The sequence below is a fragment of the Falco punctatus genome (genome assembly GCF_963210335.1).
Source record: "Falco punctatus genome assembly, chromosome: Z".
NCBI lineage: Eukaryota > Metazoa > Chordata > Aves > Falconiformes > Falconidae > Falco > Falco punctatus.
Window position 1 is genome coordinate 14,331,543 of NC_137586.1, and position 15,979 is coordinate 14,347,521.

Here is a 15,979-nt window from a genome sequence, read left to right on the forward strand (position 1 = left end):
AAAAAGGGCATTTTTATTCAGCAGTTTTAACAAGAAAAGCGAGAAAGGCAACATCCAAATGCACCATTCCCTGATACTTCCAGTTCAAAAGTAGTTACATACCATGATATTTCCTCTGGAGTTCTTGCTGGACTTGCTGAGAACTTCCACCATCAGGCCGCATGAAACCCAGTAGCCGCTGTTGCAGATTGGCTGGTGTGCTGAAACTGCAATTCCAAAACAAAGAGAAACGCTAATGATTACAAATACTGTACCTTTTGAAGATTAAATATAACATAACCCCCAATTGCTGAAGATTGAGACCATACATAAACTTCATCTCAACACAGATACACATGGTATAGTTTTTCAAAAGCTGGACCTTAAACACCACTAGTAAATTTAACAGAAATACTACCTTGGGTTTCCGAGGGCTCCTGCTGTAGCAAACTGTGAATTTCTATACAGAAATTCTTGTAAACCTTTTAGTTCTTGTAGGACACATTCCAGCACATGGGATGCAACGCTGCTTTCTAACTGAAAAAGAAAGCACACTTCTTTACAGAAAGCTTAGTTTCCAAAACTTTACATTTTTAAGCTCATGCCACTAAAAAGACAAAGACAAAGAGGGTACAACAAACAAATAGTGTAACAGTAATGCTATCACTAGAACACAACATTTTTATACCACAGTCATTGAGGGAGGGGGCACACATGTGAAGAGGCAGTAGTCTTCTGAAGATACATGGTACTCAAGATGCTACTTTCTTTGTCCCGCTGATAACCACATCAGCTCTGTTTTACTATTACCAACTCTGAACTAACACAATGACCGATATGGCTAAGGCACAGAACAAAACTGCCAAAGTCTTCCAGAGTCTCCCAGCAACCTTACAACTGGAGGAAGAAAGCTCATGTAGCAGTTAATTTGCGTTGCTGAAATGACTCAGTTCAGGATTATAACATCCATAGTAAGAAAAGATTTTATCTTCATCATGGACAAAAAGTGAAACACCAAGACGTTAGTCAGGAAGATGCTGGAATTCTTTTTGTGTCCTTACATAACTGCAATCTTTATCCTAACTCACTAAAGCATTTAATTTTTAGGCTTTGTCTGGAGGGGGTATGGAGAAATAAAGGAAGTACAATCACTAAACATGGCCATTGCCAATTAACAGCAGAGATCAAATTTCAGTTTCTTAGAAAGTAACATTCAAAATAGTAGCTTAAAGAGATTTTAAACCTACAATGACTCTTCAGTTAAAAGTGCAGCACTTAAGAAAACATTCAAATTACAATGATGGTTATTTTCCTTAACAGTTTGTAATTGGGAACAGAACTACAACAGGGCTTAAAATATATACTATAAGGAACTTTTAAAAATACAAAATAATCTTTCACATACTGCAACAACTTCTCGATTGCCACTTTTGAAAACTCTCTCCACAACTATACTGCCATCCCAAATATTTCTGCAACACAAAAGAGTACTGTGTTAAAAGCCAAGTAATTTAAACAAGCATTTTGCAAGTCTTCTATGTATAATTTCTTAAGACAGACATGGTAATGCTTTTTACTTCAAGGTCTAAAATAAGGATTTAATTTGCATGAAAATTAAAATTCAAAAAAGTTACCCTTATACATTTCTGAATGGTACAGATATAATTAATTAACAACATTTCAAATTTAAAAAAACTTCAAATTAAGTTTGACACTCTCAAATACTTTAAATATAAGCCAGTATTATTCTCTGGAAATAAAGTTTAGGCAAACAAGTACCGTAACAAAAATTTCCTAACCAGCAATCAGACACATAACCAACATATAAAGAGCTCTGTTCTTCTTGCTTTGGGCATTTAGTAACACAGGATTCAACATTCAAGTAACAGAATTCTCTTTACTCTTGCTTCATTGCTCTGAGTTGAGTATTCAGTTTAAAGTTTCTTAACAGAAAAGACATCAAGCCAGGACTTTCATCCTGTAAGTCTTTCTGCATTACTGTTTCACCCTTTAGTAAGAGTTTGAAATATACAGCTCACAAATTCGAAAAATAAAAACAGTTTTCAGAGTTGAGTATATATGCTTGATTGCTTAGACATTGATCTCACAACTTTCCTGTCCCAGCCATTCACTGAAAGTATTATTATTATTATTAATAGACTTGTAAAGAGAACATATTAATGGTTACTTCATAAACACAGTATAAAAGTGCACCTTACTAATTCCAAATTTAAATGCTATTAAGATACAATTTGCCACCCACAAGCATCAGGGAAAGAAAAACTATGAAAAAAACGAGTGACAGAATCTCTTTTTAAACAAACACCTCACCCTATGATCCGACCAAAGTATATGCAGATGCCATTGTGTCTTCCAGAAAATACTATCTCAGGACCCATCATTCCACTAATGGATGTACCAGGGTGGGACGTGGAATTCCCAGAAGGAAGTATGGGAGATAATGTACTAGGATGTTGTAAACCTAGGGTAAAATTAGGTAAATATTACTCATTTGAATGCAAATAAAAAAGCCTACTTGAAAAAAAATTCTCCATTTCTCCAACAAAGGAAAAGGCGGCAATACCTTGCCCAAATGTTATTAAAAAGCTAACATTAGGATATGGACTATCAACTGTCAAGGAGGTACCTAAAGGGAAAAGAAATAAAGTTAAGTTTGTTAAAAACAAAAGCCCCAAACCAAATTATAACCCATAAAATTCATGTGTGAAAGTAGCAAAGTTTTTAGATTAAGTACTTTAATGATAAATAAAAGCTGTTGGAATGGTTTTAACTTTAAATACCAAACTGCACTCATTTCTTATCAACTCAACACTCTTAAGTGAATGAAATGGATACCCATCTTTCAAAACTGGTTATTAAAATTTTTTTCCCCAGCATACACATGCTATTTATTGCACACCACCTGTTCCCTGCATTGAATATAACACTGTCCATATACTTTCTCTTTTTCTTCACCTTCTGACTGCTCCCATTCCTGACACAGACCTGCTTTCAAATCACTCAGTCATTTACATCTTTTCAAAGTATATTAATTTTACCTTCAAAGCACTAAACTGAAGCAAGCTGGTATTAACTCTTGATTTTTACATAAGGCAGTTGGACAAACACTACAGCAACGCTGTTAACTTGAAACATTCAGTCTGAGACTATCCACAGCCTCAGATACAGCTGTGAATACCCAACCCTACCACAAATTAATACCCAAGACCCCAAAACACAAGGAATGTGTGTGGTCATCTGCAAAAATCTCCATGTACCATCAGCATGTAGGATGATGCATCACAGAAAGGGCAAGAAAACTGGCACTTTTAAAAATGTGGCTTTTATCAAAGAATCAGTCCTTGCCTTATTCACTACAGTTCTCTCAGTTGGACAAGAGATAATAGCACAAAGGACAACAAATTCCTTCACTCAACAGTACCAACGCACTGTATTGGCAAGCAAAGCACAAACTTGCAGAAGAATAGCATGTGAATGCCAGACTAGACTTTTAACAGAGAGAAAAAAGGGAACCGAGGTAATGGTCCCTGGCCTTGTAATGCTAACACTTTCACATGCAAAATTTCAAGGTGTTCTAATCAATTTCTGTCAGCACTGTCTGACCCACCACATGGGACATCCACAGTATCAGCATCTTCATTTCACATGAGAGTTCTCTACCCTTTGTGCAAATGGAGTAATAGCAGAAGAATCTTCCACCTGAACATGTCACTGAAGCAAAACTGAAACACGTGCTTTGATACTAGGTTTCAGTGATTCACAGAGGCATATGTGACAGCAAATGATAATAATATCCACACATTCAGACTTGGGAAAAATACTTTTACTTCTAAAAGGAGTCATCTCATTGATTACAAAGCTTCCTGTCCTCTCTCCCACACCTTACTTTAATTCTCAGTCTGATCCTAGCATTTGTCTTCCCCATAGCCGCTGTCCTCTTCAGCTCAGACTTAATTTTACATTCTTATGCCTTGCCTCAGCTCCTGCCCACATTGCTTTCCAAGGCTGCTGGTGTGGAACAATCGCAATGTCACTGATGCATTAAAAACCACTCTTCTTCAGTGTTTTAACATGAGTTAAGAATTCTGAGAAAGGGGGTTGACCGATTTTCCTAAAGTTCATCCCAGTTCAGCATGCCTTTCTCCACTACTTATGAATTTGGATCTATGTCAAAAACAGTACTGAAATGGAATTTCTTTGCATCCCAGGTAAGGGAAGTTTATCCCCAAGTCTGATGTGTAAAATAGAATGCCACATGCCAGATTAACCAACCTATTTTTTTTTTTAAAAGTAATTAAATAATTCAGAGTTCCATATTCATCATCACGAATTTCTTTTTTAAACAACCCTTAAGATCTGGAATTGAGTAACACATGTTAAAGGACAATTTCCTGAGGCAACTGTAGTTGTGAGTGAACCTGAGTAACACAGAGAGGCCTCTACTCCGATAAGCATCAAGTTCTGAGAAACAGTAGGCACTGTTCTCATTTGCAGGTGGCACTGATGAGCTAAGCAGAAACCAAGTGTGGAAGCAAGAGCTTATACAGGGAGAAATCATTCCAAACAATCAACCCTTTTCTTGTTCAGAATTTTTTTTTCTTTTCATAAGCAGCATCTGCAGAGGTACTACAATGACACTCTAAGAAGATACTCCGCTATAGCCACACAACGACTAACTAATCTTTGTAAAGTTTGAACTATAGTATTGGTAAGTTGTTCCCTGGCTGCTCATGTGGCTTTGGCAGCAACAAATGTATACCTTCTCCACATCATCTTAATAGACTATATGCAACACCCAGATCACATTACCCTCTCGCTAAATCAAAAAATCACTCAAGAAATGGAAGAAACTCTGTAATAAATTAGCCAGTGAGTGGAAAATCAAGGACCATTTCTGACAGTAACACCACCAGTACTTGTGGGAAGACAAAATACAACATATTAAAGGAAAAAAACCCAACAACTAACAACTTGTCCAAAACCATTAAATGCTTGCTACTTACTGGTAGAAACAGGAGAACCCAAAACAGGTCCAATGTTGCTTGGAAGAGGCAGAGCAGACGGAAATCTCATTTGTGCTTCTCCACCATACCTAAAATTTACAAAGACAAAAACTGCTCACACTTCATAGATAGTCCATTTAATTTTCATGTCTTTCGGAATTAACAGCAATTTCAGGGTTCTTTTAAAATGGTGAATAAAAACCCTCACATAACTTGTCAGAAATACTTGTGACTGATCAGCATTTTTCACAGAAGGGAAGAAAACTAATGGAATACGTGTCATATGAAAAGCATAAACATATGTAATTGTAAAGATAAGTTAGATGAACAAGTTTGGTTTTTTTTTTGGTGTTTTGAGTTCTACAGTGATATGATGTGATCAGGCTTTAAGGAGAAATTTACGAACTCTCAAAATCAGGTTTACACTTTAGTGTCTTTTTTAAGGTTTGCTTCTATAGGAAAGTGGAAAGAAGGACACAGCTGAGATGACCCACACTTGTTCTTTTATTGTCCACAAGTAATTTCTCTCCATCTCTCTTTTGTAGTGCTACATGAGCACATTGCTACATCTTCCCTTGCAAACACCCTTCCCTGGAGAGTTATCCACCAGAGTTGTCATCCACATTTTCTCTGATCTTGTAATGCAATTGTTTAACAAAGAGTTAACTATTCACAGCCTACTGAGAATAGCTGACTGGATCTAACACCTGCACTAGTTTTGGAAACTGACAAGCAAGCTTTTGGGAATGTAACACTTGAACTCTAATGCAAACATAAAAATCTGCCCATTCTAGCATCACTCAAAACAGCTGTATCTTTTTTTCCTCCAGGCTGCATGCCCTGTGAGGACAGCCAAGAGACCCACAATAAACCAATTTGTTTAAGGCAGCTGGTTAAAATATACATATATGCACCATACCAAAGATATGTAGTATTTAAAATACACAGATGACAAATTAATCCTCCAGCAGAGCAGAAGCCCGTACTTCCTCACTCAATTTGTAGTGGAATAAATTACAACAACAACCACCACCCAATGCCACCCCAAAAAAACAAAACCAAACCAAACAATCAACATCTGTGACTAAAAGCCATCAGCTAAACAGCATAAACCCATTTTAATATCAATTTCCTTGGCACAATGGTGAACAGTATAAATAACTGCAATATGTTCAGAAAAAAAACCTCGAAACAAAACAAAAATAAACCCAAAATGCCCACAAAAGTTAAAAAGATTGTGTATTCTTTTTCCAGCTGTCTGAGCTAGTATAAAGATATTACTACACACCACACTTTAATGAACTGGGATACTGTGAAATACAGATAAGTGCATTTCAAGCAGATTAAACTACATTTTCAATAGCCTCCTTTACATGTAAAGTACAAATATCCAAGAGGGGAACTATCAATCAGCACAGGAAGCTTCCTTTGTTGATTAGCCCTAAATTAATGCAAAAGCATATTCTACCAGGTTTAACAGCCTATGCTCATTGTAAAACAATGCTCACTCAGGAAGTAGGTTGAAAAGCCTTTAAAATTATTTATTGGCTGTAGTGATCCTGAACATAATATTCATAACAACTTACAGGTTTGAAACATACCTGAAGAATGCTCGGGTAGCCCAGGCAGATACTTCTCTATCACATGCAGCATTAGAACAGGCCAAGATAAGGCAAGTGGCACAGGCCTGATCCTCCTAGAGCATATTTTGTGATTAGTGTGGCAGCTTACATCAAATCGATAAGAAAAATATAGAAGTTATAATGCTCAGTAACAAAACAGTAAGTACTTTCTGCACCATTTCGTTCAGAATGCAAGGAAATTGGCTTTTCCCAATTATAGACAGGAAGTGAATCACAGTGAGGTATCCCACTATAGCTGGACAGCCTGTTATATACAGTTTTTGTAAACTCAATGCAATTACTGGCAGGAAAAAAATCTCCATGTCTGTCAGCTAAGTATGACTAAGATTCATACAATTTCTACGGAAACATAAAGATTGAAGAAAAATAATAATCATGTTTTGCATATTCTAATGGCATGTTAAAATACCACTATGTCCTAGCAAAGCCCAAGAGAACCGATTACAGTGAACATTCACTACAGCTACTAATCAGTAGTCAAATTAAAATGGCAATCTACAATAGCTTCCTTCCTGCTTGTTTGTTATTTACCTTAAACAAAAAAATTGACCAATTACAGACATTTTTACTGGCATTCAAAATGTAAAATCCTCTTGTAGGGGCAAGTATTTTTTAAGAAATTTCTTTCCCTGCTCTAGATGAACTCCTTTTCTAAACCAAGAACTTCATTATTCTTATGCTTGTATGTAGAAGTATTTCAGGATAAGTGAATTAAACTTCAGTTTTTAGATATCATAATGTAAGAAATTATTTCTTATACAATCTTGTTTTATGTCAATAATACAGGAGGAACAGCTAACACTTTAATTGGTAAGTGTTAACTACGGGTTTACAGCAACAACAAAAAGATGCTAAAGAAAGCAATTAGATCTACATAAATATTATAGATCTTCAGTTTTTCACAACCTGTGAAAAGTTCTTACCTGATGCAACTTGAAAAATCTTTCAATCTCTTCTCCATCTCCACCTACATTGCTAACAAGCAGATGCCGCAGCTGATCAACAGGTCTGAGCTTATGAAACATAAAGCTCCCCTAAAAGTAATTCAAAGTAAATTAGAATAAAGTTGTCTTTACTTTGGCCATCACAACACCCCCTCCCCACAATGCTTATCTTTAGCATTCTAAATTTTTCTCCATGGCACTACTGGATCAAAGTACAATGTGAATGGTACATAAAGGCCACTTCCCATTCACATGGAGAAAATACTCCAGAAAGCCTAGGAAAGGCAGGAAAAATACTGCAGTGGCTATAAACTCTCCATAAACTAAGTTAATTTTGCTGTTCTCAGCCTAACACGAAAAATACAATACCAACATATAGCAAGTATATAAAAAATAGAATTATTTATGTATCTTACAAATCCTCAAAACTGCCTGGAAAAAAAAAAATTCAGAATCAAGGGCATGGTAAGACTCTACACTCTATTGTCTAGCCTGCATCCATACTAACTAATGGAGAGGGTCCGATTAGTGCCTTTACCAAAACAGCTGCCATTAAACAAATGCAGGCTGAATCTAGAGGTTGCAAAACATTAATGATTAAATTAGTTTTTTTTAATTGGCTATTGGTTAAGGTATTAAGTGCCCTAAAATATTGCTAAATGTAATCCAAAAAGAAATAGGGAAGTTAATATCTTTCTTCTTTTTGTGGATTTTGTTTATTAAAAACCTTTCAAAAAACTGTTTTGGGATGACAAAGAAGAAATTATTTATTCAAATTTCAATTGCCAACAGTATTTATAGAATAATCAGGGTTGGAAGGGACCTCTGGAGATCATCTAGTCCAATCCCCAGCTAAAGCAGGTTCACCTAGAGCAGGCCATACAGAGTCACAACCAGGCGGGTTTTGAAAGTCTCCAGAGAGGTGAACTCCATGACCTCTCTGGGCAGCCTCTTCCAGTGCCCTGACAACCTCAAAGTAAAGAAGTTCTTCCTCTTCTTACTCACACTGTATTTTCTGGGCAGCCAATGTCTGTTTCATATAATCATGAGTATAACCAAGGTTAAAAGAACTTCTCACATCATCTGTCTCTACAAGGGTCTCTGAAGACCAAAAAAAACTATTAATACACTGTACAAGACAAGCTGGCCCAATAGCTTTGAGTAAATTTAAAACACCTACATGTGGTTTCAGCAATCATATTCATTATTCCTTTTTATGTTCACAATATAATCCTTAAAACACATCCAAAACAAACAAACAATTACAGGTTTAGATCAGTCTTCCCACTCTTCTGATTTCCTATATTAAGAGAAGTAATACTCACCTGGGCTGAAAGCAGAACAAACTTCTTAGGTGGCAGCATGTGTTGCTGCACAACAACAGGTGAATCAGTTATTGGAATAGTATCTTTGTTTAACGGTGTTACTATCTTCTGAACTTTAAATTCATCAATAGCAGAAAGAGCCCAGGAATGTCCATCAACACGGGTGGTCATCTGAGCAACAGGACAGATATTATCCAAAGTTTCATTACAGACATGGATTTTGTACATCCATGGTGATATTATACTATTCACCATTTCAAATTACACAGAATAGAATCTATTCTTGACACCAGAAAACTCAATAAGCAAGCTCTTGTCTTGTCTAACAGAAGGTTACCACCAAATTTAGTTGTATATATACCACTGCTTTTGGGAGATGGGATAACATATTGCTTCTATTGGGGGACAGGGATAGTGTTTTGTATTTAAATGTAAAACAACTTGCTAAGTGGGATCCTTTAATGCTGCTACAATATAAACAACAATTTGCTATCCATATCAGAACTAAGTACCAAAGCAGCTGTCAAGAATTTAAATTATTTCTTAAAGAACCAAAAAAACGCTGCAACTGAATCATAAAGGTTTACAAGACTTCCACAGCTGGCAGCAGTACTTCAAACATAACTCAAGAAGAAACAAATGATAGTGAAGACATTCCAGAAAACTATGTATATATGCTAACAAGGAAGAACTGCTGCTCAAGAAAGTTGCAGTTTTGTTTGGGAAACCTAGCTTCCTATTACTGTCAAATGCCTTGGAAAAAAGAAAGAGGTTAGCACTTGGGATACTTATGTGTAAATTTTTGCACTTAAGGGAAAGGATCTGGAATAATTATAAAGCTCCTTTGTGGGTTATTAAAACAGCAAATAAATCAAAACCTGACTTTGAAACTTATAACTTAAACAGCCTCTCCATTCACTCCAACTCTACCACTGCTCCTCCAATAATACTACTTTTGATATAGCACTCCTCTACTTCAGTAGAATACTTCAGACTTCCTTCAGAGGTGGAATACATGAAATTGTCTCCCCGAACTGACACGTAAGGCAACTCCAAACCCCTCTTAAAAACTCACTTAGAAACAATTAGGAAAAAGAAAATGAGAAAAAGTGAAATAATGAAGAGATTATATTCATGCCTGAAATTTAATGAAGACATGGCATATCAGTTTACAGAAACCCAGAGTCTCTAGTACCTACATTTTAAACAATCTTTGCCAAATTTTATCCTCATCAGACGCCACCACTATTGACTGTGGACCATGTCTTTCTGTGCTTGTGCACAATATGCAGAATGCTATAGACAACAGTATTTTCAAATATGTTAATTAGAAGTCAAATCCCAGAAGTTAAGGCAATTGCTTTTGATACACAGGTTGCATCAAGCTAGAAAGTATGGCTGAACAAGGAATTCCTAACAGATCAATTCACAGTCGTTGACAAAACTGCCTAGTATTTTTTTTCTTTGAAGCACATGGATCAGTAGCTTTGTAAGCATTTCCAAACTCCGCGTGGAAGTTTTCTGTGAACTACTCATTTCTTGCAGATACTACTACTAAAGTATCTGTTACCAGAAAGGAGGAAGTAATATCTAGATTCCATCAAAACTGTGTAAAAGTTAGCTTTAGTACCTGTGTTTCCATCATTGGCTTTTGAAAAGGGAAAGAATCGTGATTGATACACCACAGGATGTCATTATCTTCATTTTCTGAAGCTGTCATCAGCAGAACACCTAGCAAGAATAGCAATATGAAGTTTGCATTAGAAGCAATAATCATGCGTTAAATTCACTAATTAATTCCTTATTTAGTAAAAATTAATCTTTCCTTATTTAGTAAAAATTAATCTTTACAGTTCAAACAGCAAATACTATTGCCTGAGTCTTTATGTCATAGGGTTCTTCAGGTTACTTCTAACACCATTTGCCATCCACTCCAAAAAGTACAAACATAAAAAAGCCTAAAATGGAGAGAACATGCCTCAGCAATGAGATGTTTAAACAGATGACGGATGAAAAAAGATCCAGAAATTACTTCAAGGACAAAAATCAGTATGAATGACTAAAAGGGTCAGCAACACAGAGATATTTGCCCCTGTATTTCTGCAGCACTTTTAAAAATTAATCTTACAGTCAGAAGTGGCATAAAGCTGGAACCATCTGGCAGCTGTCTGGTATCTTACATGTTATCAGTAGGCAAATAAAAGTTAAAAAACCCCAGTCAGTCCACACTAAACTGAGAAGCACTAAATATTTAATAACCCTGTTATATCCCCTGCTTTCAAGAACTAAGCCCACATGACTAGAGCCATGTAGGTGAATTTGAACACATTACATCTATTTCATGGGGAGATTTGAAGAAAAAGGTTGATCAACACATGAACAGAGGTGTCTGCCTGAACACTACACCTTGCAGAACAACTGATTTCTGAAAAATATCAGAACTTTCCACTTCCAAAACCTTTCCCATTAAGATACAGAAGCCATGCTTAGTTCTCAGTTATTGCCACCGCTTCAATGTAAAAACAACGTGATGGTGACTGTCACAAAGAGAAAAGAAAAAAACATCTGAGCCATGTTCTGCTGCTTACCTTTACTATAAAGAGCTCTATGAACCTTTGCAGGCTTCTCCACATTAGAAAAAGCTGAAAATCCAGGTGGCAAACGGACATGAACCAAGGTTAACATGGAGGGACGAGCTGCTGGATGCTTAAATTGCGAAGTACTGAAATATAGTCGGACACCTGCACAAAAGATAAAAAAGGCCAAATTTTGCTAAACTCTGCAGATGCCATTTATCAGTTTAAATGCCTGGGGAATTAGCACTGCTTTCTTACCTGCATGTGTGATGGCTAGTAGTTGACAGTCTATAGATTCAGAATTTTCAATCACTGCTATCTGAACAATAGGCTTAAACACAGAACGATCTATTGTTCTAAAAAAACAAAACAAAAAACCACACACACTCTCAACCCAAAGAAATGAGCAAACAAAAAACAATCTTCAAAAACATAATGTGAAAATATTGGTCTTAAAGGAAGCCCCTTACATTATTATTGTTATAAATATACCTGGCAATGCTCCCAGCAGCAGAAACTATAGCATTTTGCGACAGAGAAGTAACTCTGGTCATCCCTTGTCCATCTTGTCCCAGATCATAAACCTGCAATTCAATAATACAGCTTAGTGATTTAAAGTTAAATTAATTAATACAGTCTCACCTATCAAGCAGCAACTCAAAACTTTTTATTTCAACCTCACGTTTCCAGATAATTGAGGAGAGGATCAAAAGGCTACTCTTTCCTCAGAAGAAAGTATTTAGGTCTTCAGCACACTTTGTTACAAAAAGATGAACTGGGATAATATCCTGATATATCTATGGAGAATCCCCAAGTACTCAAAAAAACCTAAAAAAGTTATATACACATTAGTAACATCGCCAATGGTCATTAGAAGAAATCACATACTTGCAGCACTCCTTTTTCTGAGCGGGTGTATAAGATATTTCGAGAGTTGTCAACGGCGATTTGAACTAACGGATCTGGGGAGGGGGCAAAAAAAGGGAGAATCAGGAAATCAACAATGGATTTTGTGAAAACAAGTTGAAAAGAATATTTATGAAACATTTAATTGTAAGCTAACAAAAGCTGCAGAAGTCTCACACAGTACAACTACCGGAATTTATTTAAAATGGCAATCAATTTCATACAATTATTACTTTAAAAAAAAGCAAAAGAAAAAAAAGCAAATCATCGTGTAATTACTCCAAATTTTTCACTAAACAGTGGAACAGTGTAAAATTGTTTACTTAAAGATTTCACTGTGTGCAGTGCTCCCACTAAGGACATACTAATTTTATACTACAGAACACTAACTTTAGTCTTAAATGCCAAACTTTCCAGGCTTTTGGTATCTATATCCCGAACCAGACACACAAGCAAGTGACTTGGTTTTTATAACCATCAACCACGCCAAGTTTCACTGACAAGTAACTAAATGCTCTGAATGAAGACACTATTCACTTTGACTTCTTGGTAGTATTAATTTAAGAGTTTTCATGAAATTATCGCATAGGTCTTTAACATCAGTACTTACCATCCTCTGAGAATGTGAATTGTAGCAATGAAGGAATAAGGAAAGACAGTGCACTCTTTGAATGATTAATTTTTCTGCAGCGCTGGCTAAACCAGCCTGCTTCAGCCTACAATATAAAAGAAATACAGCTTTGAAACAACGAAACAAAACCAAAACTAAACTAGGAGTTGTATTAAAAAAAAAAAAAATCATTAACAGGATTTTAGGACAGGCGTAAAAACAGGACAAGCATAAAACCAAATAAAAATCTACATACATACCATGGATTTAATTGAAAAGTATGTATTATTCATTTGAAAGTAACAGGTGATCATTAAAAAGGAAATTTTACATAAAAAAGGTGCAGGATGTCACAATTTTAGTTTTATTTTTGAAGTTGTCCAAATCTGCATTGCCGTTCCTCATATTATTACTGCATCTTCAAAGAAAACGCATCTACACTAACATGTCAGAGCTGTTATACAATCAAGCACTTAATTATGGCAGAAAAAAACAGAGCAATACCTGACATGTTTTAGAACCCTCAGTCCCGAGATCCCACAACCATAAAACAACGAAAAATGCCGGTGTGTAAAACTTATAGTCACCTGATATGCTACTTCATATAAGCATCCGTCTCTTCCAGCCAAAAAGATACGCCCGTTATCAGTGGATGCTATTGCCAGAACGTAAGTGTTGTCAGTAGGGAGCGAATACAGAGGATCTGGTAGCAGTTGCATTCCACTAGACATACTGTCATTAAGTGATCCAGTACCTTCGATAAATAAATACATAAATAAATAAACAGTCTTTAGTTTTTAAGTGGTTCCAATAAATAGTACAGGCACAAGCTGAGCAGCATTTCAGAAAACAGGAAAAATTACACATTTCATAGTTACTAGTCACATTCTGGAACAGCTATTCTCCAAAATAAACACACAGTAACAAATCTTCTGTTTTAAAAAAAATTAATTCTCTATATAAGTTTCTCAGCCTACATATTGCTGTCTCCTCTAAATGACAAGAGAACTAAACCACTGATTTCTATTTTTCTTCTTTCACATATAGTACAGAAAGAGAGCAAAAAATTGTAATCCTCTCACTTTCTCCAAACAATTCTGTATTTTCTCTGTTAATATGTATGACATGAAAAAATGGTATCAGGTTCTCAATTTCTGTGGTTGTAATACAAATGCCAATCAGGTTAATGAACTGTATGCGCCACTTCCAAGATTCATGTCCATCTCTTCTCTCCCTCTCCAACATCCAGTTTAATTAACAGGAACACCTATTTCAAAAGGTCTTTTTATGTTGAACAGATGAGTAACACAACTCAATGCTCCTATGCGAGTCCCAGATCCAGCAAATAAAAACTGTTTCCCTGTCTGTAACATGATTTCAAAATTAGCAAAGTGCTTAGCACACGGTCTTGATTTATTTTTTTTTTGTATAATTTTTAATGGCTACAAATAAAACAGCTACATGTATTTGTTACTGCACAACTGAGAATCAGGCGAGAAGAATTACCTGTTTGCATATTAGAACAACTGAGCCCTAAAATCACAATATCCACCGGGGTAGCCATAACAAGTAAGTGTCGTACATGAGGCTGGAAGATACCTAAATAAAGGGAGAATATATAAAAATTTAGTTTGCAGCCCGCCTCTCAGATCAAAATGATGTATCCAATGCATCCACTGAAAAAAACACATTGACTGATTAGATTAAATAGCCATATTTAAGACCTAACGATTTGTGAAACTCTAGAATTAGAAAGGACTATCAGTCACCAATTCAGCTTCTGGTTCGTGAAATACACTATGTTTAAAATGACATTTTTCTTATAAATGTGGTTCTCTTAAATTCAACCCTATTTAAGCCTATTCAACACTGATTTCAATGTTATCTAAGCAGCAGCTACCAGAAGAACTGGGAAAGCTAGAAACCAGGACCTCGTGGAAGTTATAACTTGAACGCATAAATTTATAACCAGTACAGATGTTAAGAGTACAACATGGCAAAAAAATGCAAGTTTATCAGTGTAAATTATTATTAAACTATACTGGGGTTTTTTTGGCTTGAAATTAATTTTACAGTGTTTCTGAAAACTAAACAAACAATGTATCTTGTGTATACATATGTAGACACAAACCACAAATTTTCACATATGCATATATAAAAAAACATATATAGAAGGTTCAGTAACTGCCTCATTTTAGACACTTTCATATTCCTTACCTTCCTTTGGCTTTACAAGGCCCACTGCAAGAATAGTTTCACTAAGGCCATCAAAATAAGCTAGATCTCCCCTGTGAACAAACAAAAACCAAACCATAACCTGCATAAAACTTGTCATGTAATATCACGTAACAACAAAGTAAAAATCAGATTCTGTATATTTAAAAATTATTAATGCTTATTTCAACACTCTGAAGCCATCTACATCTTTTGCTTTGCGTGAAAGCAGGTCCAGCAGAAAGGAATGACAGAGAAGTTTCAAGGCAAAACTATACAGGCAATCATTGGAGCTGTTTGGAGCTGCTGTAGCTGAGTTTCAAACCTGAAACCCAGGTGCAGTATTTTGTATTTCTGTATTTTGTTTATTCATAAAGTCTGCTCTGAATTACACAATGCAGCATCTGCAATGCTGATTAACATCAAGAGGGAGGATCTCACATGATTATTTTTTCCCATTAAAACAATCTAAAGCAAGAATTCCCAACCACCTCCACAGCACCTTACGATTAACATCATGCAGTTGTTTTATTTGGGAATGTATTTAATGCACACACAATGTAAGTGTATGGGTAGGAGCTATGTAAGCCACATCTGAACTTTAATCTTTTTAGGAAATGCAACAATATGTATAAAGCAATTCTTACTATATAGGCAAATAAAGAAGCAAACCTGCAAATTATAAATGTGTCACCGCTATTTGAAAATAAATAAGCTAGGCAGGAAAGCTTAAACCACAACACTTCAAAGTACTAATG

General features: G+C 35.8%; 1 protein-coding gene across 2 annotated transcripts in view; it reads right to left on the reverse strand.

The window, feature by feature from the left end:
- Positions 1-15,979, reverse strand: part of NUP155 (nucleoporin 155) — a 33,099-nt gene that overhangs the window by 13,556 nt on the left and 3,564 nt on the right. The window contains exons 4-21 of one of the 2 annotated variants that reach the window (XM_080372108.1): positions 15,225-15,295; positions 14,514-14,606; positions 13,595-13,761; positions 13,008-13,113; positions 12,380-12,453; positions 11,984-12,075; positions 11,750-11,847; positions 11,504-11,656; positions 10,546-10,646; positions 8,916-9,086; positions 7,570-7,680; positions 6,605-6,699; positions 5,004-5,092; positions 2,564-2,626; positions 2,311-2,461; positions 1,385-1,451; positions 398-516; positions 103-206 (exon numbers count right to left, since the gene is read on the reverse strand). In XM_080372108.1, the coding sequence (XP_080228234.1) occupies positions 103-206; positions 398-516; positions 1,385-1,451; positions 2,311-2,461; positions 2,564-2,626; positions 5,004-5,092; positions 6,605-6,699; positions 7,570-7,680; positions 8,916-9,086; positions 10,546-10,646; positions 11,504-11,656; positions 11,750-11,847; positions 11,984-12,075; positions 12,380-12,453; positions 13,008-13,113; positions 13,595-13,761; positions 14,514-14,606; positions 15,225-15,295 (1,925 nt within the window). The remainder of the gene's footprint in view (positions 1-102; positions 207-397; positions 517-1,384; positions 1,452-2,310; positions 2,462-2,563; positions 2,627-5,003; positions 5,093-6,604; positions 6,700-7,569; positions 7,681-8,915; positions 9,087-10,545; positions 10,647-11,503; positions 11,657-11,749; positions 11,848-11,983; positions 12,076-12,379; positions 12,454-13,007; positions 13,114-13,594; positions 13,762-14,513; positions 14,607-15,224; positions 15,296-15,979) is intronic. The other variant, XM_080372107.1, reaches the window with a different exon arrangement.